Genomic DNA, 24,542 nt, shown 5'->3' with positions numbered 1-24,542 from the left:
TTATTATTATTATTTAATATATAATAATAACAATAATCTCATTAGTTAAACAACGTAGAAATGACAAAACAAATATAGAGAAAAACTATGTTACATCATAAAAAAGATTCAAGTGAGGCTCTAAAAATACTTCTGCAGGACCTAATCTACATAATTGAATTGTATAAAAAGTTGACATAAATGACAACCGCAAAAATTACAACTAATAAACGACCTAGTAGTCAACTTAAAAAAAAAAGAGTAAGTATCTGATGATACGAACAAAAAGTCATGAAAAGAATAATAATATTTAACTTCAGAGAAAAACTCTGATCTCTATCTTGATTTTTACTTAGCAATTTGAAAATACTGTAATGCTCGAAAGATGTTTTGAAGTTGTAAGTCTCGTTGAAACAAAAACTCGACAACACACATAAGCTCCGGCTGTTGCCGTTCGTGCGAAGACGTCGACACGCATGGGCGATCGCGCTGCCGCGATATATCTCGCGGATGCGTTTCTTCGCGATTGATACCGCCAATCTAAAGAGACCGGTGCGAGAGATGTCAATTATACTCAGCCAGATTAACCGGTAGACGCGGCTTGTGCCGTTCGACTTAGCTGCGCCGCGTTCTCTTGCTTTATATTTTCGCCGAGGTTGTCGACTCGAGCTCGTTTTCACTTTTTGTCAGAGAAACCTCTGCGATTTCAGCGCAAAGTCGCTTTCACGTTGTCGTCCCGATATCGATCGTCAATTTATCATCGGGATTAACAGGTGACATTGATCGCTTTCTGAATGTTGCGGATCTTCGAAAAGTGTGATATTACTTTGTTCAAACAAAACACACGCGCGCGCTTCTTCGTACTTTTCAGTATTTATACAAAATAAAATATTAACAAATAATTTTATTAAAACTTGAAAAAAAACGATTTTCTTTATATTTTTTTTTTACGATTAAATTATAACAAAAATCGAATTATTTATACGTAACGAACAAACCTGTGAAATTTAGTGACTCATCTATGAATGATCCATGTAGATGTCATCGCGAATTTCAATATAAATATAATTTTATTTATTTTGCATCGCACAGCTCTGTTTAAAATATTGCACAATTCTAATCCAAAAATCATTGCTAGCAGTGGTTGCTCACTTTGGCACGTCAGAGTCTAGCGCGGATCGTAATAGCGCGCATATCATGCACGTTTGCACACACGCTCACGCTCACGTTTACAAGGCCGTGATATGGTGTTTAATGGAATTTGTTCGTCGCGCAGAGGCGGATCAACGATAACTTTATTCTCTCTCTCTCTCTCTTGTTTGCGTCTGTTGATGTGACGCTCGCGTCGTTCAGATAAAACACAAGCGCGAACCTGAGTTCCACATTATCTTATATTGTTAATCGGTCATACGTTCCTTTGTTTACATTAACGTTTTGCATTATTATCGATGTCCGCTTGTCGTAGAGCGCAAAATAGCAATGGAATGGTTAACAAAGGGACTAAATTTACTTATAATTATTAAAATAATACTTAAATATTGTGTGTATGTGTGTGTGGTTTAGTTTAAATTTTGTTTACGTAGGTAATTTGATTCAAAATTTATATTTTAAAGTAAACGTAATTAGATAGTATTTAATATGATATTTATAAAAGAATAATGCCACGGAGAGACAAATACGTTGAATATCGACGCCTTGATATTTGTTGACAGGATTTTAATTGCGCAAGTCGGATAGAAAATATTTATCCTCCCTTACATTTGATTCGTTCTATGTGCGCGCTTCAATTCCGTTTCTTTCTCACGTTACTCGCGATAACTCTTGAATTTCTGCTGCGTCTTCAGGTCTTCTCGAGTTCGTCTCTCATCTCAAGCACCGTTGCTTTTGTGTCCTCCGTCGTTGCGAAAAACTTCGGCCAGGAATCGAACCTGGAAAAATAACTTTGTCTTCCGTTACTTGCCGAACGAACAAACGTGCGTTTCCGCTTTCGCGTTGTCAGAAAAAAAAAAGTCTCTCCGAGACCCGGTTGCGCGATGGAAACCAAAAGTGCAACGAGCGGGACTCGGCCGCTACGCCATTTAATTGTTTTTCACGGTTCGCTGCGTAGGATCCGACTGCGTTTGCAGCCCGGAGAGCGCGCGGTGTACGAGTACGGGTGTCTCGGCAAAAGATCGCTATCGGGCGGTGGTTAACGCCTTAAGCAGATATCCGTTGATGTCCCCTCGTGCACGTCGTGCGGAGCATAATCGTTGCCATCATTCCTTTCACTGTTGCCGTCGTCGTCGTCGTCGTCGTCGTCGTCGCTACTTGGGGAACAGGTTGGGGAGAAACCGCGGAGAGAGAGACGAGTCTGTACTATATGAGCGTTGAGGAAAATGGCTTGTAATATAATAAATTTTCTTGACAGCGCTATCGCTGATAGTTTGCATTGTTGTGCGAGAAAATTTAGATTAGATCTTGTTAAAACACAAATGCGTGTGTTGTTCACGCATTTATTCTTTGTTCGCTCACACGCGGCCTTATCTTCGGCTTTCTCTTTCTTTCGATTCTTACATTCTTCTGTTTTGGCGCGTGTCCAGGTGGGAGGAGGGAGTTCATCACTCCCTCTTTTCCCCGAGGGAAACGTAGGTATAACGATATGTGACAACACAGTCGGATTCTGCGTCATTGCGTTTCGATACGATTTTTCGCGCGTGTGTCGAAGTAGCTGACACTTTTACGGAAATGCAGTCCTATCGGTTCTTCTCTCGTCAGATCCGCTTATTAACCTTTTCGCTCCGGGGATTTTTCCTTTAAAATTGACCTCGCATTTTAGCTGAAAAAGTTAATAATAACCTGCTACCCCCCCCCTTCAAAGTTAATTTTGAAGGTCAAAGAAGTAACCAAAATTTTTTTCAATTTTTTTCCTAAATTTAGTGCATTAAATTGACCTTATAAACATCTATTACGTTCGCTTTTCTTGCTGGTCCATATATGGACCAGTCCCGGAGCGAAAAGGTTAAATGCGTTATTAATTCCGCCGCTTAGCGATATATAATATATTTTACGATGAATCGTTGCACCGTCAAGAAAAAAAAACGGGAAGCGGGTGCTATCTAATCGCGGTCCGAGTCGGTGCGGAAGGAAAAAACCATTATCCCCGCGCGTATTTTACCATGTACTCAAGAAAGTGGGGCCCGTGCCCTTCGGCGCAAAACAGTCGTTGTCGGAATGTCTCTCTCGCGTTTTCGACTCGACTCGAGAAATCGATGAAATCAAAACAATCGTCGAAAATGATTTCGAGCGGTTTGAATGAAAATTTTGAACAACGTATCAAACGATAATCGTGCTGCACGTTTATTTTTATTACCGACACTTGAACGAGAGTAATCGATTTTCTTGTTTGGCGGAAACAAATCTCGTTACTCGCACGGCTATCTAAATATAAGGTCGTCAAGGCATCAGACTCGAACGAGAACGGGAAATTTGTGCGAAAATTACTTTTAACGACACGACGATTGGCGAAGCAGATATAACGCGATACGCGAATCACTTACGTGTTTCGTCATCGTCCGCGAATAAATCACCAGACTAATATACATAATATGTTTTTTTTTTTTTTTTTACGTGATTTTATAGTTTTCTCGCATTTTCTAACATTCTGCTCTTCTATGCATTTGTTTTTTTCACACACAGGTCGGCCTTGCAGACGTTGCACAAAGTATCCGCTAAGGCACGCGAGCAGAACTATTTTCTCGGCGGATTGTCACACGATTGGGTCAGTTACTATGAGCAACGAATCGAAAGCGATCGTTCGTGCCTCAACGAGTGGCACGCCATGGACAATCTGGAGTCCAAAAGACCGCCGTCACCGGACAGCGTGCGCACTAAGTAAGTGGATGTGGTCACTTTTATGTCACAATTATTATTACTTCCCTTGACTTTTTTTTCCGATAACAACTCATGTCTCATCGATAAATCTTCGATAATGAATATTGCACGCGGAAACGCTGCTGCACTTTTTTTTTTTTTTTTTTTTTTGTAGAAAAAGAGCCCTTTTTTCCTTTCGTCAGATTTTACGGACATTCGATTATAAAATCCCCAACGCCCGATAACGACGTTTTTCGAGCGGGATCAATTCGCGAGGAGAGTGTATAAGGCGATCTATCACGGAAAAAACAGCCGGCGGTGTATTTGACTTGGTGCTGTGCCAGAGTCGGAGCGGTTTGATTTGTTGATGCGTGTGTGCACTCTCCGGGTGTCTGCGCCGGGGATCGTGCGCGCACGCAAAAGTCGTGTATAAAACTTTACAACCGTCCTTCAATTATTTCCAGTTTCTGCGTCTGTCCTTCTCTTCGGGTCGAACCGATCACATTTCGCGATATATATTTCACTTCTCAAAATACGTTTCTCTACTACTTTATGTGAATATAAAAGAAAGATAACTGTAGTCGCATATATTTGACGATGAATGATCGTTCGCTCGGGGGTAGTATTTATTATTTATTTCTGTTTTGTTTGTGGCAAAATAAAGAAACAAGAGTGTTTTGCACTTCATAACGTATAGACCTAGGGAAAGGGAGGAGACGGAGCGCGTAATTCGATCGACGCTGAAGGAAATCATGATGTCCGTGGATCTCGACGAAGTCACCTCCAAGTACATCAGAGGACGTCTCGAGGAGGATCTGGACATGGATCTCGGGGAATTCAAGCCGTTCATCGATCAGGAGATGCTCACGATACTGGGTCAAATGGACGCGCCAACCGAGATATTTGATCACGTATATCTTGGTAGCGAATGGAACGCTAGCAATTTGGAGGAACTTCAGAAAAATGGGTACACATTTTCACATATCGCCGATAATTCAATAACGTTCTGATTTTCTGTCAAGAAAAAACACTTTAACAACTTTCTATATTTACTGGCGGTTACAAACGGAGTTTAATTAACAATACACTAGTTCTATCGGATTGATATAAATGTTTGTTTGAACATTTTGTTGATCGTGTGCTTGACAGTGTGAGGCACATCTTGAACGTTACTCGAGAAATCGATAACTTCTTTCCGGGTATGTTCACTTATCTGAACGTGCGTGTGTACGACGACGAGAAAACGGATCTGCTGAAGCACTGGGACAACACGTTCAAATACATCACGAAAGCGAAGATGGAGGGCTCCAAGGTCCTGGTGCACTGCAAGATGGGGGTCTCTCGTTCCGCCTCCGTGGTTATCGCTTACGCGATGAAGGCTTACAACTGGGATTTTTCGCAAGCATGGAAGCACGTCAAGGAGAAGCGCAATTGCATCAAACCGAACAACAGTTTCCTGCTGCAACTCGAGACGTATCAGGGTATTTTGGACGCGATGAAAAACAAGGAAAAGCTGCAGAGGTCCAAGTCCGATACGAATCTGAAATCTCCCACGTCCGCGAAGGATCAATCGAAGAAAGAGGAGAAATCGGACAACGTGGAGAACAACATGCGGGAAGTTTCGGGTTCGGAATTGAAGAAGAGCAGCCAGAGACCGAAGAGTTGGTCGCCGAATGTCAAAGTCGCTGAGAATATGTTACCCTCTGGTAAGCAGATATAAATTTGTTAATTTATAAATACATCCATGTTTTTTAACCTAATAGTGCCGCTGTTTTTTTTTATTTTTTTATAAAAACGTTTTCGCGCCATGTTGCAGTTCCTTTGTCACAGTCGCTGGAGAGCATTGACAAAGCGGGAAGTACGGAGGTTACGCGGGAGGATCTTCTCCGTGGCTCGAATCAAAAGCCGGCAATAGAACAGGAAGCTCGCAATGTTCTAATGCCCTGCGACAACGGACAGTCTTACAGCGTGTCGCAAAACAAAATAGTGCATCTACCTTCTCCCAGTCCCGGCACTCCTAGCGTAAAAAATAGGATTAATAAATTGGAAACTCAGGGGCAGAAGAGAAAGGGCTTAGTTCTGAATCTGACAAATCAGTTTGAAGCGGCCAGCAGTAAACCGTCGTCACCTGGATCCGATTCGGATGCGAAACGTCTGCCGCAGAACTCGGTTACGGAAGACAACGCAAAGCCGATCGAGACCGATCATTGCGAACGAGTGAGTCGAGAGACCGACGATTTTGTCGCGAATAAACTTTCCGAGGAAACGGTTTGGGATCCCGGCGAGGAGCGGCAGAAAGACGGCGGGAGAAAAGATATGGATCAAGAATTCGCCGAGATCAACGATAATAATAGTGAATGTCTAGTCTGGACTGCATCTGCGGACATTGCGTGTGCTGATTCGTGTGTTGACAATAAAACTGACGGGAATGTGATTGTGCAAAGTGAATATGTGACGAGTGCGGATACCTCTGCGGCGACGGTTACAACAACGACAACCGCGATCGCGACATGTCCCGATGTAACAGGAAAAAAGAGAAAAGACGGTGATCCGTTCAGCGCGCAGTTAGATCGTGTGTTTGATCGCGAGGAAAGACGGGGTGAACCCGTAACGAGGGAATCTCCGAGTCGGCAAAGTTCCTGGAGCAGTTACGACAGTGCGGTGGTTCTGGACAACAATTCGGTTCACAGCTCGTGGGCGACGTTACCGTCGCGGAACAGTTCCTGGGGTTCCTATGACATGCGGCCGTCCGATTTACTCGGCTCCAGCGGATTGTTCCCATACGACAAGGAGGAGATTCCGTGGCATCCGGGCACGGTTAAGCGCACCAAGCAAAAGCTAGAGGAAGGTACAACGACGGCCGGCGTGAAACGCGTGTGCACGCAGACGTCGGCAGTCGCGGACGACAAAAGCGACGGATTGGTTGGCGAAACGGATGCGCCGTCCGCGGTTGAAACGTACAATCCGGTATTATTGCAACACATGCCATCTCCGACACCTCGAAGGAGGGATTCGTCGCCCACTCAAGAACATAATCTTAAAGTAGAAACGAATAGAGACTCGCCGAGCCCGGTAGGTAGCATTGATATCTCCCTTACGTCTATGCGTCAGCTCGGAAGATTGTCTACGAGCGCTCCCGCACCGTCCTCATTGTCCTCCGAGACTGATCTACCGTTATCCCTGCGGTCTTGTAGATCGGAGAGCGAGACGTCCAGTCCGTGCGTCGTCAATACTCCTCAATGTCCATCCGTGAAGCACAATAAAATGGTCTTGGAAAATCTCTGCAATAAGCCCGTGTTCAGTAAGCGCTGTCTCTCCGTGGACGATTCGCCGGAAGCTGAGTGTCCGCGAAGCACGTCCGGCATAGTAAAGAACCTGAAGAAGGAGTTCGAGGCGAAGTCGACCAAGATTGAGAAGAGTCCTGAGAACGCGTGCGATAGCGAGAACGTGTCGTCGTCGATGCCCGCACGACCCAAGAGAGACGTGAAGATCAGGAGTCTGCCATCATCGCCGGTAATCCCACACAACGAATCCAAGATCCAGTCGTCGTCTAGCGTCGGTGAAACAACCAAAGACAACAACAAGCGAGGCAGGAAAAGCGAATTGCCGACGACGGCAACGTTGTCCCAAGACAACGTGGAAGATCTCTCCGTTAGAGTGTTGGTGGGAAAGTACGAAGTTGCACGACCCGAGCCCAAGAAGACAACGGACATTCAGCTGCGCGCGCATAATAAGGACAAGGATTGGGACGCCATAGAGGTGCATTCACCGGCAAAATCAAAAATCGCTCCCGAGTTCTCGAGACGATCAGCGCCGATCATGATCAACAATCACTCCTCGCCTCTTTACAACGAGACACCGGAAGCTCCTGGCAGGCCGCCGGCGGTACCGTCACCCAGCGTAGTTATGGCCAGCGTGGTGGCGAAGGCAGCTAGCAAGAAGCAACAGCAGCACGGCAGAACGCATCCCCTCGCCAGGCTGCAGGTCAGGCCTAGGCACAGCAGTCCGGTTTACAATACTATGTAAAAGCTGTAGCGACGCTCCTTCGCACTCGTGCGCACGTCGGATTTTCAGGCATTTACGCGTACACGGCGTACCTAAATCCGAACGAGAAGAAAAAAAAAAGAAAAAAAAAAAAATACCCACCCGTTTCACGTGGGTATGTTATCGTGACGATGAAGTCGTGTGATCTCTAACGTGTTGGCGATGAGAGAATGTTTCCGAGCTAAGATGATCGCGGCACCTGTTTTCCCGAGAGTTAAACATTTTCTTTCTTTCATCGTTGTTTTCTAATCATCATCGCTGCATTTGCTTGTACAAGACACAAACATCGTTTTATATTCGTTTGAGGAAATCGATCTTGTCATTACGTCAGTGTAATGTAACTTATTATTTATAGGACAGTAACTTTAATAAGTGTTCGAATATCTTTTACTATATATAAAACGATTAATGGGCGCTCTTTGTTCCTTCTCGTCAACGTATATATATCTTGGATTGACGTTAGTTCAATTACTTTAAGCTGGAAATGCAACAAATCACGAGGCTGCGCGTCAAGAAGGAGGTCAACGTAAAATTTATATTAAAGACTAAAGGATAATATTGTTAATTCTGTATCACTTCGTCGTAAACTTAGTTGGGCTCGGAATCAAACGTGCGTTAGATGTCGAAAAGGTATCGAACGGTATATTGTATATTATGATGACTTAAAACGCGAAAGACGGGGGCACAGCCTTTGTGTTGTGATCTCGCGTAAGACAAAAACAAAAGAGAAAAGAAACAAGAACCGAGTGCTCAGTCAGGCTGTGAATGTAAGGTCTGAGCCTCGGGCACACGGTGACCTTTCTTCTGCTTCGCTTTCTTAATCTTTTTCGTTCTTCGTCGGATTCGTTTTTTTTTTTTTTTTTTCGTTTTGTACGTTATACTTGCGAGATGATCAATTTTCCCCAATCTGCGTGAACGATCTTGTCGATTTTGTCGTAGCGTGTACGTAACAGAAGTTTAATACGACGAGACCTCGAGATAAATGTAATATTAAGTCACACTATTAGTAATTTATAGGTGATAATGTGATTAGAGTGATATGCACATGTATGCGAGAATATGACGTAGCGAAGTGTTTTTTGTTAAGCGATAGTTTTTTTTGTTTTGTTTTGTTTTTTCTTTTCGTCAAAAGTAGGAGCGCGATCGAAAAAAAGAAGGTACCGAAATTCACAAATTTCTGAATCCGTTTCCTAAGAAAAGTTTCCATTTTTACCGATCTTTTTTTCTTGTTTTTTTTTCTTTCTTTTTTTTCTCACCGACAGCATACAAGATATTCCACGAATGTCTCATAAACATTTTATTGGATATTGCAATATCCAGAAAATATTTAGTCGATATCTCTAAACGCGTCTGTGCTGTACAATCGTCGGGGTACAATTATCTTTACAAATGCACAGAGTTATACAAAATTTGCTCGAAAGGTCGTGTGTGTGTGTTGTAAGATACTTACATATTATCTTTTACTCAAAAGTATGCGTTGCAATAAAAAATGTTTCTTACTAGGAAGAATTCGATTCCGATTCGACAGGTTTTTCATCGAATGTTGCAATCTACTTATTGTAGATTAAGTTTTTTTAATCATGGAATTTATTTGTGATTTATAAAAATCTCGAATTAAAATTTACAAAATTTATTTCCTCGAGAATTGGGTACCTCTCTCTTTTTCTCTCCGGTTCATCAATTATTATTAATCTGCTCTTTTTTGTACTCTCTACTATTGTATAGATTATTTCGAATATCTTAATTCAAGGTCGGTTGATTGCGTAACGCTTTTCAATAACTGACGATGCGGCAATGATAGTGCATCAAGAAGTTTGCTGTCAACTCCCGTTGAGTCGAAAAAAAGTACAATAAAATAATTAAAAAACAAAAAAAAACAAAAAAAAAAAAAAAACGTGGAGGAAAACAGCGGATCGGTATCACGGGTTGCATGCAGGTACTGTACTTTACTACTGATCGTCCAGAAACATTGCATCTGAGTGTGAATATTTTTTTAAACATATCACGGACTCTGTCATTCTTTACTTTCGTAAATCACAATCGCGTTTCTATCGCATCGCAGAATTTAGTTTAGACAAAGATATAAAAAAAAATAGAAAAAATAAAAAAAAAAAACAACAAATTCCGGGATTTATCGCGCATTGACGACCAATTTTATACTCTGATGTATTCTTGATGAATGCGACCGCGTTGCGCTAAAAAGAATGACGCTTCGCAGAGCGCGCGCGCACGTCGCGATTATCGTGTATAAATATATTTTACTACAACCAAGTTTCGCAAAAACCAAATTAGGCTTGTTGATTGTTTAGATTTTTAGATACGAGCGAAAGATGTGCTGGAACATTCAGTAGTTTTTTTCCTCGAATAGTTCGTTGGATCGCACTTAGAGATTAAACTATTGTCTCCTTACGCAGTTAAGTCCAATTGGATGCGCGATTCAGAAAGATTTGTCTCTGCGGATATCTCGCGATCGAAGAAGACGACGACATGTCCTTTTGTGTTTTGAACTGCGCAACGCGAAGATTTTGCGAGGAGAATCGCAAAACGCGCAAAATCTCGATACGGAGAAACGAGAAGGACATGCCGTCTCTCCTCGATAATTTGCGAGCAAATTAAACCGATGCGCTTTCCGCTCTCTCTCTCTCTCTCTCTCTCTCTCTTTCTCTCAACGTGTTTGCGCGCGATCTTTTTCTACATCGAGTCGCTTGCCAACCGATGGATTTGCTCGTGTCAAAGTAAGTTCGTATTGTCACAAATCGATGTGCTCAGTCTTAGTGATTTTCCCTATCTTCCTTACTCCTTTCGAAAGTTCGGTTCGTATCTCCCTCCCCTCGTTTTTTAACCCTCGTCTTGCTTAAGTGTGTGCGTTCACTCGATACGAGAACTTGCTGTCATATGAGAAATGATGATAAAACCGTATGTTGTTCTGTATAAATTTTGTACTATAGTTTGTATTAAATAAATACATTGTTTATTGCTTGAGAAGGTCGTTATATTATTACTACGTATATTGATTACTTCAGTACGTATAGACAATTCTCGCGTTTGCCACAATCATCAAACAGAAATCTTTATAGTGGTGTCAAAAAACTGCGGTACTATTCATTAAATATTTTTTTTTTTTCAAATTCAATGTTACCGAGACGAGATATTGCAAATCAAATTTTGAAACTGCAAATATTCAGTCAAAAGGTGGAATGTCTACTTCAAAAATTCTTGTTCCCGCGCAAAATGCAAGCCTCGGGACACTTCTTCTAGTTTTTTTAATATTTTTTGATTCAAATGGACCGACGTCCAAGCTATATACACCGCCTTTGAGGTTTCGGATCATAGCTATAGTCTATGGAAACAATACATATACAGATTACTATTTTTCAGAAGAAGAACAATATTAATTGTTCTGAAAAAATGTTGGGACCTGACAGCTTGTAATTTGCAAGAAGTAAGGATTCTACAAAAAGGAAAATACACTCTTTCGAAAATACTTTGTATAACGCGATCTTAAAAAGTTTTTTTTTTTTACGTTATATAACGCAACAATTTACTAAGATGTGCTATTAGACTTACGGAATAAACTCGCATATCGACGACCCTGAAAAGATCGGTGTCGCAGCCACCGCATGCCACGTGCGAATTCGTCACATATTTTCCAGCATATAATAATGAGTGATAGGTGTCGGGTTCCAAGTTGGCGATCAATTTGCCGCTGCCGTAGTCCCACAACTGCATAGGATTATCCTTCTGCCAGGAACAGGTAAGAATCTATTGTTCGGAAAAGAGTCTCTGTACTATATAAGACATGTTACGAGAGAGCGTAGAAAGATAATATACGGGTTTTCATAAATTTGCAGTGACGTGTAATATTCGCGCAGTGATATGGAAAACAATCAAAGTTTGATATTATATACCTCTTTGCCGTTTCTACTGATATCTAGACCATCTCCGCACATGTGTACACCCGATATGTAACGAAGGGAGTGAGCTTGTCTGGTATCCCAGAACTGAACGGTGTCGTCCCAACCGGCGCTTATCAGCTCGTGCGCGGATTTGGGATTGAAGCAAATCCCGAAGACTCGGGATGTGTGGCCGTCCATGACATCCGGTGACTCGCTATTATTTGAAAATTGTATAATTTATATATATAGATATGAGTACATGACGCATTGTAATATCACTTATATCACTTCGTTACGTTAAAGTTTTAGAGAAAAAATCTAGTTTATATTATTTTTACTTTATAACAAAGTAACAATCACCTTCCGTGAAATACTCTTTCCCGTGTTTTTGTTTCTTCATCGTATAAATATAAGTTCGCGTCATCTCCAACGGTGACAAATTTTGGTATCGCAGGATGAAAAGCTAAACCAAGCACTTGTCGGTTTTCTCGTATCGTGTAAATGCATTGCTCAGTTGGATAATGCCAACATTTGACACAACCATTGGCATCTGTGTAAATAAAATTTGTTACAAACTTTCGTCGTTTTCTGAAAAACGTGTCAAGACTTTTTGAAAATTTTTCACATTTTTCATAACATTACACTAACAAGTTGTCGTTACAGTCCACGTGATCGGATGCGTTTTGCGCGCCGGTCGATGCTTAACAGCTGTGACCGGAGCCGGATTTTGCATTATTTCCATGTCGCATAAAGTCATTGTGTGTTCTCTCGAGTTACCTTCGTAGAATCTTAATGTTCCATCCGATAATCCTGCTACCAAGAAGTCAAATGTTTCCGTGTAACAGATGCAAAGCACATCTTGATTGACTTCCCTACAAACTGTTTATTTTGTAACTTACTTCGAAGGTATATATATACATAAAATTAACATAAAATGTATATTAAAGTTATAAAAGGTAAAAAATAAAGAAGATTTTATGATAATACAATTGTTTGACGACGTTGATATTGCCGACCAATTGATAACGGTGTTCTACAGATATTGATGCCGATGATGGAGAATATTTTTTATTTGTAAAAGCAGATGTTACCGAAGGTGTGCTCAACAAATCAAAATCTGATTTCTCAGTCATACTATCTTCAACAGTCGAACCAACAGACATATTGGAAAATAGCTTATTATTATTATTATTTTTTTTATCACTAGTCGTATTTGAAATTGATTCATTATTATTCTCATCCATCTAAGTAAAAATTACAATAAAATTTTTCCATTTGTAATTTGTCAGAAGTGTCATACACACACATATTTTAATGTGTATATGTATATTACTCGCTGCCTTATATATTTAAATACATAAATATATACTAATAAAACATAATATTTTTAACACATTAAAAGTATACATATATTGACCTTGTTTGCTTTCTTGACACACATTACACACAGAAAATCGTGAGTTTTTCTCAATTTTATACAGTCAAACTTTTACAATTTATCTCGCTTGAAGAAAGAGTATTACGTATGTGTGTGATCTATACTATAACTTGACTAAATGTGTTAAAATTTGTGTTATTTTTGTGGACATTTTGTAAAATTTTACTTAAATATTACGTGTCAAAACTGCAAAATGACTATCACAGCACGATCGATGAATCGGAGTGACCAGTAATCAATTAATCGTAGGTCTTAATTAATTCTAAAATCGCGCCGCGCGATATATGATTGCGTAATCGGAAATCAATACGATTGATATATGTAGACACTATCCGTGCGATATGAAAATTGTGTTTGTTTTATAAGACCTACCTGCTGATCTCAATGTATCAATCAAAGTATGTACATGATAAATATTTCGAAAAAATCGAATACTTATCAAACAGACGCGCGCGCACTTCTAACCAGAACTTGAAGTAGCTACAGAAGACTTGAGAGCGGCCACGGTCCCAGTTTAGCTGTCATCTTTTTCGCCGTGTACGTCAGCGCTATGTCCACGGTGGTGCACATTAGGACAACTACGTAGTCATATTCGCGAGTGGTTGTCGATGTGCAACGGCGTGCCTAATCGATATTACCGACATGCGATGCAAACTCGAGTCAAACCTAACGCCAAAAGCATCATCGCAATGACAAGAGCAACAATGAGAATCGCGTGCGTATTAACAGAGAGAAACGTGATCTTACTTCAGTCACGCGTTTTGTTTTTCTTCTCCTTCCTGTTACGTGACGTTCCTTTAGTCACGTTTTTAGAGACACGTGACTAAAGCAAAATACATAACGTGTATATACGTACCGACAAGTTGTTCGTGGACGCAGTAGTTTGCCATCGTCCATGGACAATGCGTCGGTCTTACAGGGCGGAAAAGTGATTACACATTATTTTATGGGCCTGGCCGCTCTCGGTCTTCGGTCTACGAATTAAAATTGATGTTGGATTTGAACGTAACCAATCGGACTAAAGAAAACTAAATATTACGTTTAGTGAACTTCGATCTGATTGGGCAACAAATTTCGATCCCTCGTCTCAAGTAGTCGTGTGATACGATCAATTAAATTTGCAATTGCACAAACTTCGCCTTGATTCCGACAGACGGCTCTACGTATCTCACCGACCTCTCGTATTATTTCAATTCCTCTCTTTGATGGCGCGAAAGACGCAAGGTGATTGTCTTTTTCATTTGCGATCAGTTTTCAACGTGTCGGAGTTTCTGCGGTCTGAGACTTGTCGTCGCCGTTATCTGAGCGTTTCAACGGAAACTCCTTTCGCGAACTCTGTTACGAAAACAGTTTAAACCCCCGTGTCTGTAATTGTGCGACAATTAATTGTACACGCTGCACGGTCCACGGTTATATATCCGACTCTCGCTCTAGTTTGATCAAATCGGGTGAAGTTTGTTGTACCGCACGCACGGTGTACTTATTTAAAGCGCGCTCACTCCGTTTTTTCGCGCGTGCAATGTTTTATCCATTTTGACCGTCTCCTGATTAACGAATGCAGCATCTTCTGGAATGAGATCTTAGCCTCCTGTAATCGATCGAGGTAAATAAATACATTGAGTTTTGTGACAGAAAAAAAATATTGGCACGATGTTTTCGTAAAATCACATCTATATGTACGGCCTAATTTACAACAGTTGCAATGTGATGATTTTCATTGTTGAGCCGATTTCTCGAATTTTGTACGAGTCGAGAACGATTTGTCGCATTGTCGCGTAATTTCGTTGGAATTAAGAAAAGGAAGAGAAAAACAAGACGGGGAAACGACGGCAGGCGCGACAAAGCGAGTGTGTGTCTGAGTGCGTGTTCCATCGTGGCAGGCATGTCGACGACGTAATGGCGTCGATACGCCTGCTTGAAGCGACGGCAAATTCATTTTCTCGTTTTCTCGCTTGTGTAACGTGAGATCTCGCCAATGTGCGCGGCTCTTGCTTTTTCGGAATATTGCGCCAACTTTGTGACTTTTTTTTTTTTTTTGGTAGAGCCGTGCTGTACGCGCATATTGTGTAACGTTTCTATAGTACGCATATCGATCAAGCAAAATTCGATATTCTCGTAGTAAAGAGTGTGATGTGTATATGTGTATATGTATATACATATATAGTATATATATTGTAATCTGTTTAAAAAGATGTTTAGAAAAATTTTTAAATTTTGTATATATACATATATATAAGCTCTGTTGTTAATTCTATCCTTGTAATATGTAGTAAAAAATATCAAAATGCATAACATGTACACATACACACATATGTATAATTACATGTGCTGTATATATCTTGTGACTCTTTTTTTTGTATAGGTCAGTCTGTTATCGCGTGCGTTAAAGTATACACAGCCAGTAACCACCTATTGACATCGGGTGAGAATTGATGAACAGAAAATTTGGTGCTTGGATAAAGGCTTCTGCAATTTAACGTACCACCCAACAACGCCTGGTAGTGAAATGGCAGATGAATGTAACGAAGTTAAATCGACTGGACCATCCTCGCCAAGGAGTCCCCAGAGCAGCACCGGTGGAAAGGCCAGCAGTCCACATTCACCCAGGCAACCGAGACGTGTGAAGCTAACGCAACAGCAGTTGGACAGCTTGACTAAGGACGAGCTGGCGGTCAAATGGCATGAACAGGACTTGTATGTGGAGTGTCTTGAAGCTCAAGCAGCAGCTCAGGAAGGTACTGAGATCACTTGAGTGAGATTTACCTCACTCGCCACATATCTTAAAATGAATTAACCAAATGCCAGAACACAAAAATGGTCTTTTCTAAGAAACAAGACTCTCATAGGGACGCTAAGCCTAAGATTAAACCAGTGTTTAAGATTAGAGTATATATGAAGCTAAGTACTTATTAGGATTAAATATGTTACAAGGGAACAAGATTTTGTAATAAATAAGTACTTCACTTTGTAGGCATATGAAAGTAAAGCTTTATTTACTTCATGAGAGAATTTAGAGTAATGTACTATGCTAAAAATATTTCAATTGTATTTACAAGAGTACATTTAGATAGATTAGAATACATACCTATTAGAATATAATATATACTGTAAAGTGACATGACAATATATATATATATATATATTAATTTTACAAAACTACATTTGTGATGTGTAGTGCGGCTTATTAAATCGAGTCAAAGATTGATGTATGTTCAGTGAAAAATATTAACGAAAATTTTTATTCGTGAGTATATATGTGGAGTGTATGGATATATGTATATATATACATACACACAAAATGAAGATATATATATCTAAGGCCCAAATTTGTCATGTGAGCAGTTTGTATTGTTGTTATATAAAGAGCAGATATAAAGAGTTTACTGATAAAGTGAAAATGGCTGAAAAATCTCAAGTGTTAATGTGTATCAAGAGGCATCAAAGGGGTTTTTCTACAAAAAATGTGTTCGCTGTTGATATAAAATGTGAAAAGACACAACTGTCTTGCTTAGAATACCATTTTACAAGTGTCTGTGCAGTGTACCGCGTACATATATATCTGCAGTGCAATAATTTATACAAATCTAAAATGCAAGACAGTGTGTGTGTGTATGTGCATACGCGTGTGTAATACAAAAAGCTCTCGAAGTTTTGCTAGACACGAATAAAGATGAGAAACAAAAGTTTCGAAATGATGCTGAATTTAAGACTCAAAGAAGTAATAAGAGAGTAAATCCGTGTCGTCCTTTGGTCTGCGAAGTACTGCACATGAGGTGTGCAAATTTAAATCTTGGTGAAGTACAGTAACTCTATTCACCGTTATCAAGTGGATCCTTACATTGCTTAATTCCGTCAATTTGTTCCTTCACCTTCCAAAAAATCCGTATTTATTATTACATATTATTTTCGTTCCTTTTTAAATCTGTCCATGATAAAATAATGCAAGTTTTAATTAATTGTATTCCTAGACCTTCAATCGTCCCTCTACATATTATCACTATGAATGCGCAACTTATGCATGCGTTTATACCTGCACCGTAATATCCGGATGTCAGATATGAAAAATTACAAAAGCATAAACCTGTGAATTATACCTGGCCAGCATCTCGTTACTCTATCATCTGTACCTGCAACAAGTACACACTTGTGATTCTTGTGGAAGAAAAGTAACATCCACTCATGGTCTTGGTGGAAGTACAGAGAATCTCAAATGGCACATCGCAACGACTGCAAAATCAAAGTATGCGTTAGTCAGCAATGTCAATTGTCAGGCCGTCATTAGATTTGTTAAAGTATAATTGTTTATTTACATGCATTTGAAATTTATTAGTTCAACACAAAATATATGTGATGTCATAAAACATTGATCACATATATATTTGTAAACAATTTCAAATACTCTTCATAATTGATGACTTTGCATTCTCTTATAAAATATGTGCCAGAAAATTATAAAAAACAATAATTGTTTTTGATTTGTACAAGTATATATACATATATATATTTGTATACATATATACATATATGTATGTATATTTATATACATATATAAAAGTATAATATATATATATACTTATAAAAGAGAAATCTTTTATATGCAAATATATACAACACAAATACGTACAAATACACCAGTTACAAAAATTACAGTGGGATTAATGAGTACACATTTTCTTAATTATATTTCTTAATTCTATTATATTTCGGGTAAAATAAAGTAATTTAATTTTTGTATATTTCTTATACTTGCGTTGAATTGATATAATTCTAATACTCTGCTTGTACAGAAAATTTGATCCAGTAATTTATAAAGAATTTATTTCAAGATGATAAACTGATGCACTTACTGTAGAATTTAAAGAAGAAAGTAAATCAACTTCTAGAAATTGAAAAAAAAGAACTTGATGTGTGCTTACATGTTTTATATTTCTTTAATAGGTATATATATTTTTTATATTCCACTGTAATATCACTACTATAATATTATAACTTACATCATTTTACAAATATAGTTTTCTAGAAATATATGAGGACAATATTTCCGGAAAAGAAAGTACACAGACATTTATATACATATGCGTTTCACGCAGATGTGTGTGTATATAGATATAAACATGAATTTTATCTATATATCTATACATGTTTTACGTATATATGACATATGTAAAACTCAATCATTGTACTACAGTTGTACAAACACATGTAGATTTCATTTGAATGTTAAATTTCCGGAAGTAAAGAAGTTTATAGGCTGTTCCTTTGTAGGTGAACTAGCTTCATTGAGAGAATCCGAAAACAAATATAGACAACAATATGTAGAAGCATCTCACAGGGAGAAGATATTAGTGAGGAGACTTGCTTCTAAAGAACAGGAATTGCAAGAATACATTGTATGTAAACATTCTCAATAATGTAACATTCTCATATATAGAACACATTAAACTTCAAGTATACACTTATCTATATATATATATATATCTTGTGTATATAGAATATATATTAATTTGTGTAAATATAAATTCATTTGTGTGTAAAACTTATTCAAAAGTAGGAATTTATTTTTTGCTGTTCAGAATCAAATAAATGAAATGAAAGCCACCCAAGCTCCGTCCGCAGCAGCATTGAGATCTGCTTTATTAGATCCGGCTGTTAATATATTGATACAGAAATTAAGGCAAGAGTTAATAACAACTAAGAGTAAATTAGAGGAGACGCAGAATGAACTAAGCGCTTGGAAATTTACTCCAGACAGGTAATTCTCTAACTAACATGTGGTAATATGAAAGTTATTACAATTAAATTATATTAATATTATTATACTAATTACATATTTACAGCAATACAGGGAAAAGATTAATGGCAAAATGTAGACTGTTATATCAAGAAAATGAAGAACTTGGTCGTATGATTGCCAGTGGACGTATTGCCAAGTTAGAAGGTGAACTCGCTCTACAGAAAAAGTTTAGCGAAGAAGTAAAGAAATCACAATCAGGTATCGTTATTTATATTAAAAAAAAAATTCTGTTTATACACACACAAAAATATTTGTTCTTAATATTGCACTTGAAATCAGTAAACAAAGACAGAGAAACGGTCGAGCCTTAAATATTATATAAACAATCATACAACTAATGTTAATGTTTGTTTTTCATATTTGCAGAATTAGATGAATTTCTGCAGGATTTGGACGAAGATGTGGAGGGTATGCAGAGCACTATTTACTTCTTACAACAGGAACTACGCAAAGCTCGGGAGTCTGTCACGTTGTTGCAGCAGGAGAACGCGACATTGAAAGCAAACACAAACGAGAATAATATGTCGAATGGTTTATCGCCGCACACACCACCTATCAAAAAGGATGAGTCGGAAGATACCACCTTGTCAGATACAAAACCACCGAAGCTGGAGGACAGTGGTATGTGCAAAGGTGTAAGAACTCCACCGTTAGCGTCGCCCACCAGTGAGCTTATGAGTGCCGAAAGAACAGAACGTGCGGACAGAAAACTTAATCAGACCGATCATAATGACGAAAGTTCTAGCGACTCCGCGGCGTTAATAATTAAGGTCGAGAACGAGGAACTCAGTGACAAAGAGGATGAGCACGAGGAGAGTCGAAACAAACGAACGTTGAGGAATAAAAATCACCGAAATAGTGGTAAATCGAACGGAGAGGAGGTGATTGCGCGAACCACGCGGAATAGGGACAGGACAAAACGGGAGAAAAGTGCGGCCAGTAGTGATGATGAAAGGACGCACAAGAAGAAACGAAGAGAAAGCATACTTTCTCTCGATTATAACGAAGCAGACGACGACGCGTTAGTTTTAACCAACGGCGAGACTCTGCAGAGTGATCCGGAATAAATAGTATTTTATTTCCCTTTTCTATGACACTGATCACGCGTGATTGAAACGTTGCGATACAGTTTTAATACTCGGCCGTTATTTGGTATTGAATTCTTCGATCTGAAAAAGTTTCAAATATTTGTTCGACAAATTCGATTCGAGTAATGGAATATTCAAATACTGACGAATATTCTTTCTCTCAACTATAGAATGTTCCAAATACTCACAAAAGTCCTAATCGAAAACACAATGCCGGATATCGGTCGTGAAATAAATGAACAATAAACACAAAGAGATATAATTTCAGTACCTGTATCGGTGATAATTTCGAATGACGAACGATCGGTATTTAAAATGACAAATACTTTGTAAATATTCTCGATAATCATCGCGCGAATATAATGTGAAATTTATATAATTCATCTCTATCTGTGACGTTACTTGCTTCGATCAAGTTACGTAAATTGCAGAAATTATATCAGACAAAAATGTGAGTAGATTTTTAGTTCTGCATTATATACATACATATATATATATGTATAAAATAGTCAAACGCTAAGAACTGTTGTAAAAAAGATCAGAACATACTGAAGTATTTCATTTATATATACATATATATATATATATGTAAATCGTCAAGAGTTTTTGTTGAGTAAACTGAACAATCAGAAAGAAAGAGTATTGTCAAGAATTAATCACAAATACCTGTGTAATCGCATATGTAAATAAATAAATAAATCTTAATATCTGCGGATGTGCGTTTGTGCGTGCAGGTACGCACGCATCTGACGTGTATATGCGTGCGCATATACACGAAGGCGCATCACATCTAGACTTTTTTCGCGCGACTAAATACGTAACAATTCAACAGTGTTGTACATATGTATGTATTTCTACATTAGTGTAAGAAACATATTTCACGCGCGCGCGACGTGTTTTATTTCTTCCTTTTATCGAATATCTAGACAAAATAAGAATGATTTCGAACATACACACAAGTCGATATTTATAGTCTGATCTTATATCTAAGATATCTTATCTTACCGCGATGGTGCCGCTTTGTTGGCTATAGAGCAACTATTGAAAAAAGAAGATTCGACTGTGAATATCGACCGTTTTATTATATAAAATAAAACAAATTGTTTTGTAGACTGATTTCTCATAAAAAAAATTCTGATGCATAACTTCGTTCTTGTGTGAAATTTTCCTAAACTAGAAAAAAACGGTTTTTTGCGTTTTCGGCGCGTGTTTGTGCTGATGAGAAGAAATATACGTAAAATACATTTGAAATGTTGCAAATAGCGCGCAATATATTCCCAAGTTAATTGCTTATTTGTCGGATATTCTTAGGAAAATATCGTGATACTAATCTCTCAATAATTTGTGAACTATATAAAAACAAATAATTGAAAACAATTCTTACGCACGTTTTCGAAACAAGGTATATATGAGTGTTCTCTCCAAAAATTTAAATAATTCGAACAAAACACATTCTTGCATTTTTTGATAACAGCTCGACGAAATTCAAATGTACACATATACTATGTCTATTCTTTTATGTAATGTAGTGTGTGTCCAGAAAAAAAAAAAAAAAAAATTAGTTTACATTTTTACCGTTACAGATGTATCGACACAGAGTTGTAAATTGCTGATCTTTGCCGAGGACAAGCAGTTATTAAAGAAACTTATTCAACATAAAAAAGTACGTTATTGGCTACTTCCTTTCTATTTTACTTTTTATCTTGCGCCTAATCAAGTTTATTAACTTTTGTATCTTTGGATTCTGAATTGTTTAGTTTTTTTTTTTTTGTTTTTTCTTCTATTTTTGATCCTCCGAGTTCGCGAAGATGTATATCCGCGCATGCGCGGGCGAACACGATTGCGAACATCGGGATTCCCATCGGGTTCGCGCACCATACGCGATGGAATGCGAAGATTATCACACATACGTTTCACGTGCGCGTTGACATCTTGAGAAAAATCGGGATTACAGCCAAGGTCTGAGTCTTTCTTCTTTCACAGAAGTCGTTGACTTTTAACATACAACAAAATCTGTAGAAAAGCTTCGTGATTCAATTCACGTCAATCATGTTTGCTGCAAGACGTGTTCTGATTTCTAATAGAAAACATGTGTAAGTAATATAAATTTTATTCGCAACTTTGTGTTGTATTATGTAATTTCTAACCTAATAAAACACATTCTGGCTGACGCGTTTTTCCTCAGCAAGGACGTCGTCGCGAGATCTAAGCATTCGCTGCCCGAGCTGCCGTATGATTACAAGGCGCTGGAACCGATCATAAGCGCGGAGATAATGCAGCTTCACCATTCCAAGCATCACGCGACTTACGTGAACAATCTGAATGTTGCCGAGGAGAAACTGAAGGAGGCGGTTGCGAGGGGCGACGTCAATACGCAGATTGCTTTGATGCCGGCCATCAAATTTAACGGGGGTGGTCATCTGAATCATTCTATTTTTTGGTGCAACCTCTCGCCCGGTGGTGGTGACCCAGACGGTAATAGAGCCAGAATGGTACAATCAGTGCTGTTTCTTCCAAAATTTGCAGAACATTCGTACCGCAATGTCTTTTAGAAGAACCGGTTTCTGTATATCTCTTCAAACTGACAAACACATTTGTTTCTTCCAGCCGCTCTTGTGAAACAGATTGAAAAGGATTTTGGTAGTCTGGAGGAAATGAAGAAACGTCTGTCGGAAGCAACTGTGGCGATCCAAGGCTCCGGCTGGGGCTGGCTCGGTTACGATCAAAAAGCAAAGTCCCTGCGAATAGCGACCTGCGCGAATCAGGATCCGCTACAGGCTACAACCGGTTTGGTACCTCTCTTTGGCATCGACGTGTGGGAACATGCTTATTACTTGCAGTACAAAAACGTGCGACCAGATTATGTGAAAGCAATCTTCGACGTTGTCAACTGGAAGGATGTGAACACGCGCTTTAAAACCGCAGCCAGCTGTTGAGAACGAACAAAAAAAAAAAAAACCATATTTACACACAGCTGAACACAATTAGCGCTCGAGTATCACTTAGAGTGATTGTTTTTGTTTAGGACTGAAACTCTTGATCATCAACTTGCGATCATCACATCCGATGACTGTACTGTGATTATCTATGTGCTTTTCATTTCTAGATTGTAATATTTGTATGATTAAATATACATATATAAGTAAGAGAGATGAGTGGTGAAGACCCGCCTTACAGAAAGAGACCACTGTGGTTCTCTGGCTCATTTCTTTTATAAATTTTCCCTATTCGCGCGACATATCGCATCCATATACATAAAAAATCTTTCTCAACTATTTTTTACTTTTTCAAAATCCTAAAGTAATACATACAAAGATACGCGAGTATGTCGCACAGTGGTGAGACAAAAGGAAATTTGTATTTGGAAATTGGCAATAAAAACTCGCGGTGATTCATCGGAAGACTCGGTGAGATATGTCATCGCGCCCAAGAGATGATGCGCCAGCTTTATCTGTCATGCGCGAGAGACCAAGATCCAACGATCTTTATCCCGCCTCCCGTTGCCAGAAGAAGAGCGCAAGTCCGGCAAAACGGTGATATTGTGCTGCGAAATTGTGCAGCAGGTCAAGGCGCAAAAGGTGTTGCGCGGGGCTGCACCAAAGATCGAGGGTTCCGCCGAGCGGAACAAACAAACGGCGAGGCGAACAGCGCCACGCGGAGCAACGCGAATCAAAGGAGTGGTTTTAAGTATCTAGCGGTGGCGTTTCAAGTCCGCGCGACTTTGGATAATCGATCGGGCATCGGGTCACCGCGCCGAGTGGCGTCACGACGCTCGGAGTGGCACGCGCGTACAACACGCTCGATCGCATTGTGTATATAAAAAACGTTTCCTCGCAGAACCCAGTATGGCCGTAGGACCTCAGCTGTTTTCACGCTTCTGCTTACGTATCTGGTGAGTCTCCGACTGTTCATCATTCGTGTGCGTGCGTGTGTGTGTGTGTGTGTTTTTTTCTCTCGAGTGTCATATATACGCGCCGAACAAATCTCGGCGTCTCGTGCGGTGCCCCGCTCGTGTGAGCTCCGTACGTATACGAAACAAATGCGACGTTTTTTTTGGTTTGCGTGCCGCACTGACATCGCGGCGAAACGATCGTCGGTTTAAACCGCGTCGTTTACACCAATCGATGTCGAGCGATTTCGAGAGACACACGCTGAAAAGAAATCCAACGATCTCGTTTTCTCCTCGCACTCCTCCGTTATTTCGGAGCGAAAATCGAGAGCGCGGAGCGTTCTATTTGTCGTTTATACGAAGAAAACGACGTTGAAAAATTTTTAAGCGATTTTATTCTATATAATTTCAAGGTAAATATTGAGAGTTCGTGACTTCGTGTTCGTTTCTTTGTGTTTGAACTCGAATTCGCGTGAACAAAAAAAATAACCGGAAGTGTAATTAAGCGTACGCACGTATGTATACAAATGATGCAATCTGCGAGTTTTTGATTAAAAAAAAAAAA

General features: G+C 39.3%; 5 protein-coding genes across 23 annotated transcripts in view; 4 read left to right on the top strand and 1 right to left on the bottom strand.

The window, feature by feature from the left end:
• The window catches only part of LOC109854910 (protein phosphatase Slingshot homolog 2), a 54,656-nt gene extending 43,802 nt beyond the window's left edge, over positions 1 to 10,854 (top strand). For all 4 annotated transcript variants that reach the window (XM_020428503.1, XM_020428502.1, XM_020428504.1 and 1 more), the window contains 4 exons: positions 3,655 to 3,849; positions 4,526 to 4,795; positions 4,978 to 5,534; positions 5,645 to 10,854. In XM_020428503.1, the coding sequence (XP_020284092.1) occupies positions 3,655 to 3,849; positions 4,526 to 4,795; positions 4,978 to 5,534; positions 5,645 to 7,854 (3,232 nt within the window). In that variant the 3' untranslated portion in view covers positions 7,855 to 10,854. The remainder of the gene's footprint in view (positions 1 to 3,654; positions 3,850 to 4,525; positions 4,796 to 4,977; positions 5,535 to 5,644) is intronic.
• LOC109854911 (coatomer subunit beta'-like) lies at positions 8,719 to 14,091 on the bottom strand. Of its 7 annotated transcripts, none has more exons than XM_020428509.1 (7): positions 14,063 to 14,091; positions 13,579 to 13,872; positions 12,417 to 12,647; positions 12,129 to 12,318; positions 11,781 to 11,982; positions 11,440 to 11,634; positions 8,719 to 11,212 (listed from the first exon to the last, which is right to left on the bottom strand). In XM_020428509.1, the coding sequence occupies exons 3-7, from the start codon at positions 12,523 to 12,525 to the stop codon at positions 11,054 to 11,056; spliced, it is 855 nt and encodes a 284-aa protein (XP_020284098.1). In that variant the 5' UTR covers positions 12,526 to 12,647; positions 13,579 to 13,872; positions 14,063 to 14,091; the 3' UTR covers positions 8,719 to 11,053. The 7 variants fall into 7 exon arrangements, with proteins under 7 accessions (XP_020284098.1, XP_020284100.1, XP_020284101.1 ...); XM_020428511.1 differs by having other exon boundaries at positions 12,417 to 12,640; XM_020428512.1 differs by having other exon boundaries at positions 12,417 to 12,581.
• Positions 14,092 to 14,400: 309 nt separating this feature from the next.
• On the top strand, positions 14,401 to 21,822 carry LOC109854797 (pre-mRNA-splicing regulator female-lethal(2)D-like). Of its 3 annotated transcripts, none has more exons than XM_020428260.1 (6): positions 14,401 to 14,809; positions 15,569 to 15,941; positions 18,472 to 18,596; positions 18,780 to 18,958; positions 19,044 to 19,198; positions 19,367 to 21,822. In XM_020428260.1, exons 2-6 carry the CDS (start codon positions 15,713 to 15,715, stop codon positions 20,065 to 20,067), a joined length of 1,389 nt encoding a protein of 462 aa, XP_020283849.1. In that variant the 5' UTR covers positions 14,401 to 14,809; positions 15,569 to 15,712; the 3' UTR covers positions 20,068 to 21,822. The 3 variants fall into 3 exon arrangements, with proteins under 3 accessions (XP_020283849.1, XP_020283850.1, XP_020283851.1); XM_020428261.1 differs by lacking the exon at positions 14,401 to 14,809 and adding an exon at positions 15,084 to 15,286; XM_020428262.1 differs by lacking the exons at positions 14,401 to 14,809; positions 15,569 to 15,941 and adding exons at positions 16,571 to 16,979; positions 17,175 to 17,446.
• A 149-nt stretch (positions 21,823 to 21,971) lies between these two features.
• Positions 21,972 to 23,072, top strand: LOC109854799 (superoxide dismutase [Mn], mitochondrial). The gene is made up of 3 exons (XM_020428263.1): positions 21,972 to 22,181; positions 22,274 to 22,563; positions 22,696 to 23,072. Exons 1-3 carry the CDS (start codon positions 22,138 to 22,140, stop codon positions 23,022 to 23,024), a joined length of 663 nt encoding a protein of 220 aa, XP_020283852.1. The 5' UTR covers positions 21,972 to 22,137; the 3' UTR covers positions 23,025 to 23,072.
• A 542-nt stretch (positions 23,073 to 23,614) lies between these two features.
• The window catches only part of LOC109854779 (kinesin-like protein unc-104), an 18,044-nt gene continuing 17,116 nt past the window's right edge, over positions 23,615 to 24,542 (top strand). For 6 of the 8 annotated variants that reach the window (XM_020428221.1, XM_020428224.1, XM_020428222.1 and 3 more), the window contains exon 1: positions 23,615 to 23,980. The gene's annotated coding sequence lies outside the window, so the exon portion shown is untranslated. The remainder of the gene's footprint in view (positions 23,981 to 24,542) is intronic. The other 2 variants (XM_020428225.1, XM_020428223.1) reach the window with 1 other exon arrangement.

This window comes from Pseudomyrmex gracilis, unplaced genomic scaffold (assembly GCF_002006095.1).
Source record: "Pseudomyrmex gracilis isolate BER0280 unplaced genomic scaffold, ASM200609v1 scaffold_74, whole genome shotgun sequence".
In the NCBI taxonomy this organism is placed as follows: Eukaryota; Metazoa; Arthropoda; class Insecta; order Hymenoptera; family Formicidae; genus Pseudomyrmex; species Pseudomyrmex gracilis.
Note: the sequence above shows the minus strand (reverse complement) of the source record. Positions and strands in the feature narration are given on the sequence as shown.

Bases quoted from the DNA above. Each gene is read 5' to 3' on its own strand.
- LOC109854799 (XM_020428263.1), top strand. From the start codon at position 22,138: ATGTTTGCTGCAAGACGTGTTCTGATTTCTAATAGAAAACATGT. The intron at 22,182-22,273 runs GTAAGTAATATA...GTTTTTCCTCAG, and splicing joins ATTTCTAATAGAAAACATGT to CAAGGACGTCGTCGCGAGAT. The intron at 22,564-22,695 runs GTAATAGAGCCA...TGTTTCTTCCAG, and splicing joins CGGTGGTGGTGACCCAGACG to CCGCTCTTGTGAAACAGATT.
- LOC109854797 (XM_020428260.1), top strand. From the start codon at position 15,713: ATGGCAGATGAATGTAACGAAGTTAAATCGACTGGACCATCCTCGCCA. The intron at 15,942-18,471 runs GTACTGAGATCA...GTTCCTTTGTAG, and splicing joins TCAAGCAGCAGCTCAGGAAG to GTGAACTAGCTTCATTGAGA. The intron at 19,199-19,366 runs GTATCGTTATTT...TCATATTTGCAG, and splicing joins AGTAAAGAAATCACAATCAG to AATTAGATGAATTTCTGCAG.
- LOC109854911 (XM_020428506.1), bottom strand. From the start codon at position 13,209: ATGTGTGTCAAGAAAGCAAACAAG. The intron at 11,635-11,780 runs GTATATAATATC...TCCGAACAATAG, and splicing joins TCAGTAGAAACGGCAAAGAG to ATTCTTACCTGTTCCTGGCA. The intron at 11,213-11,439 runs GTAAGTCTAATA...TTGTTTCCATAG, and splicing joins TCGATATGCGAGTTTATTCC to ACTATAGCTATGATCCGAAA.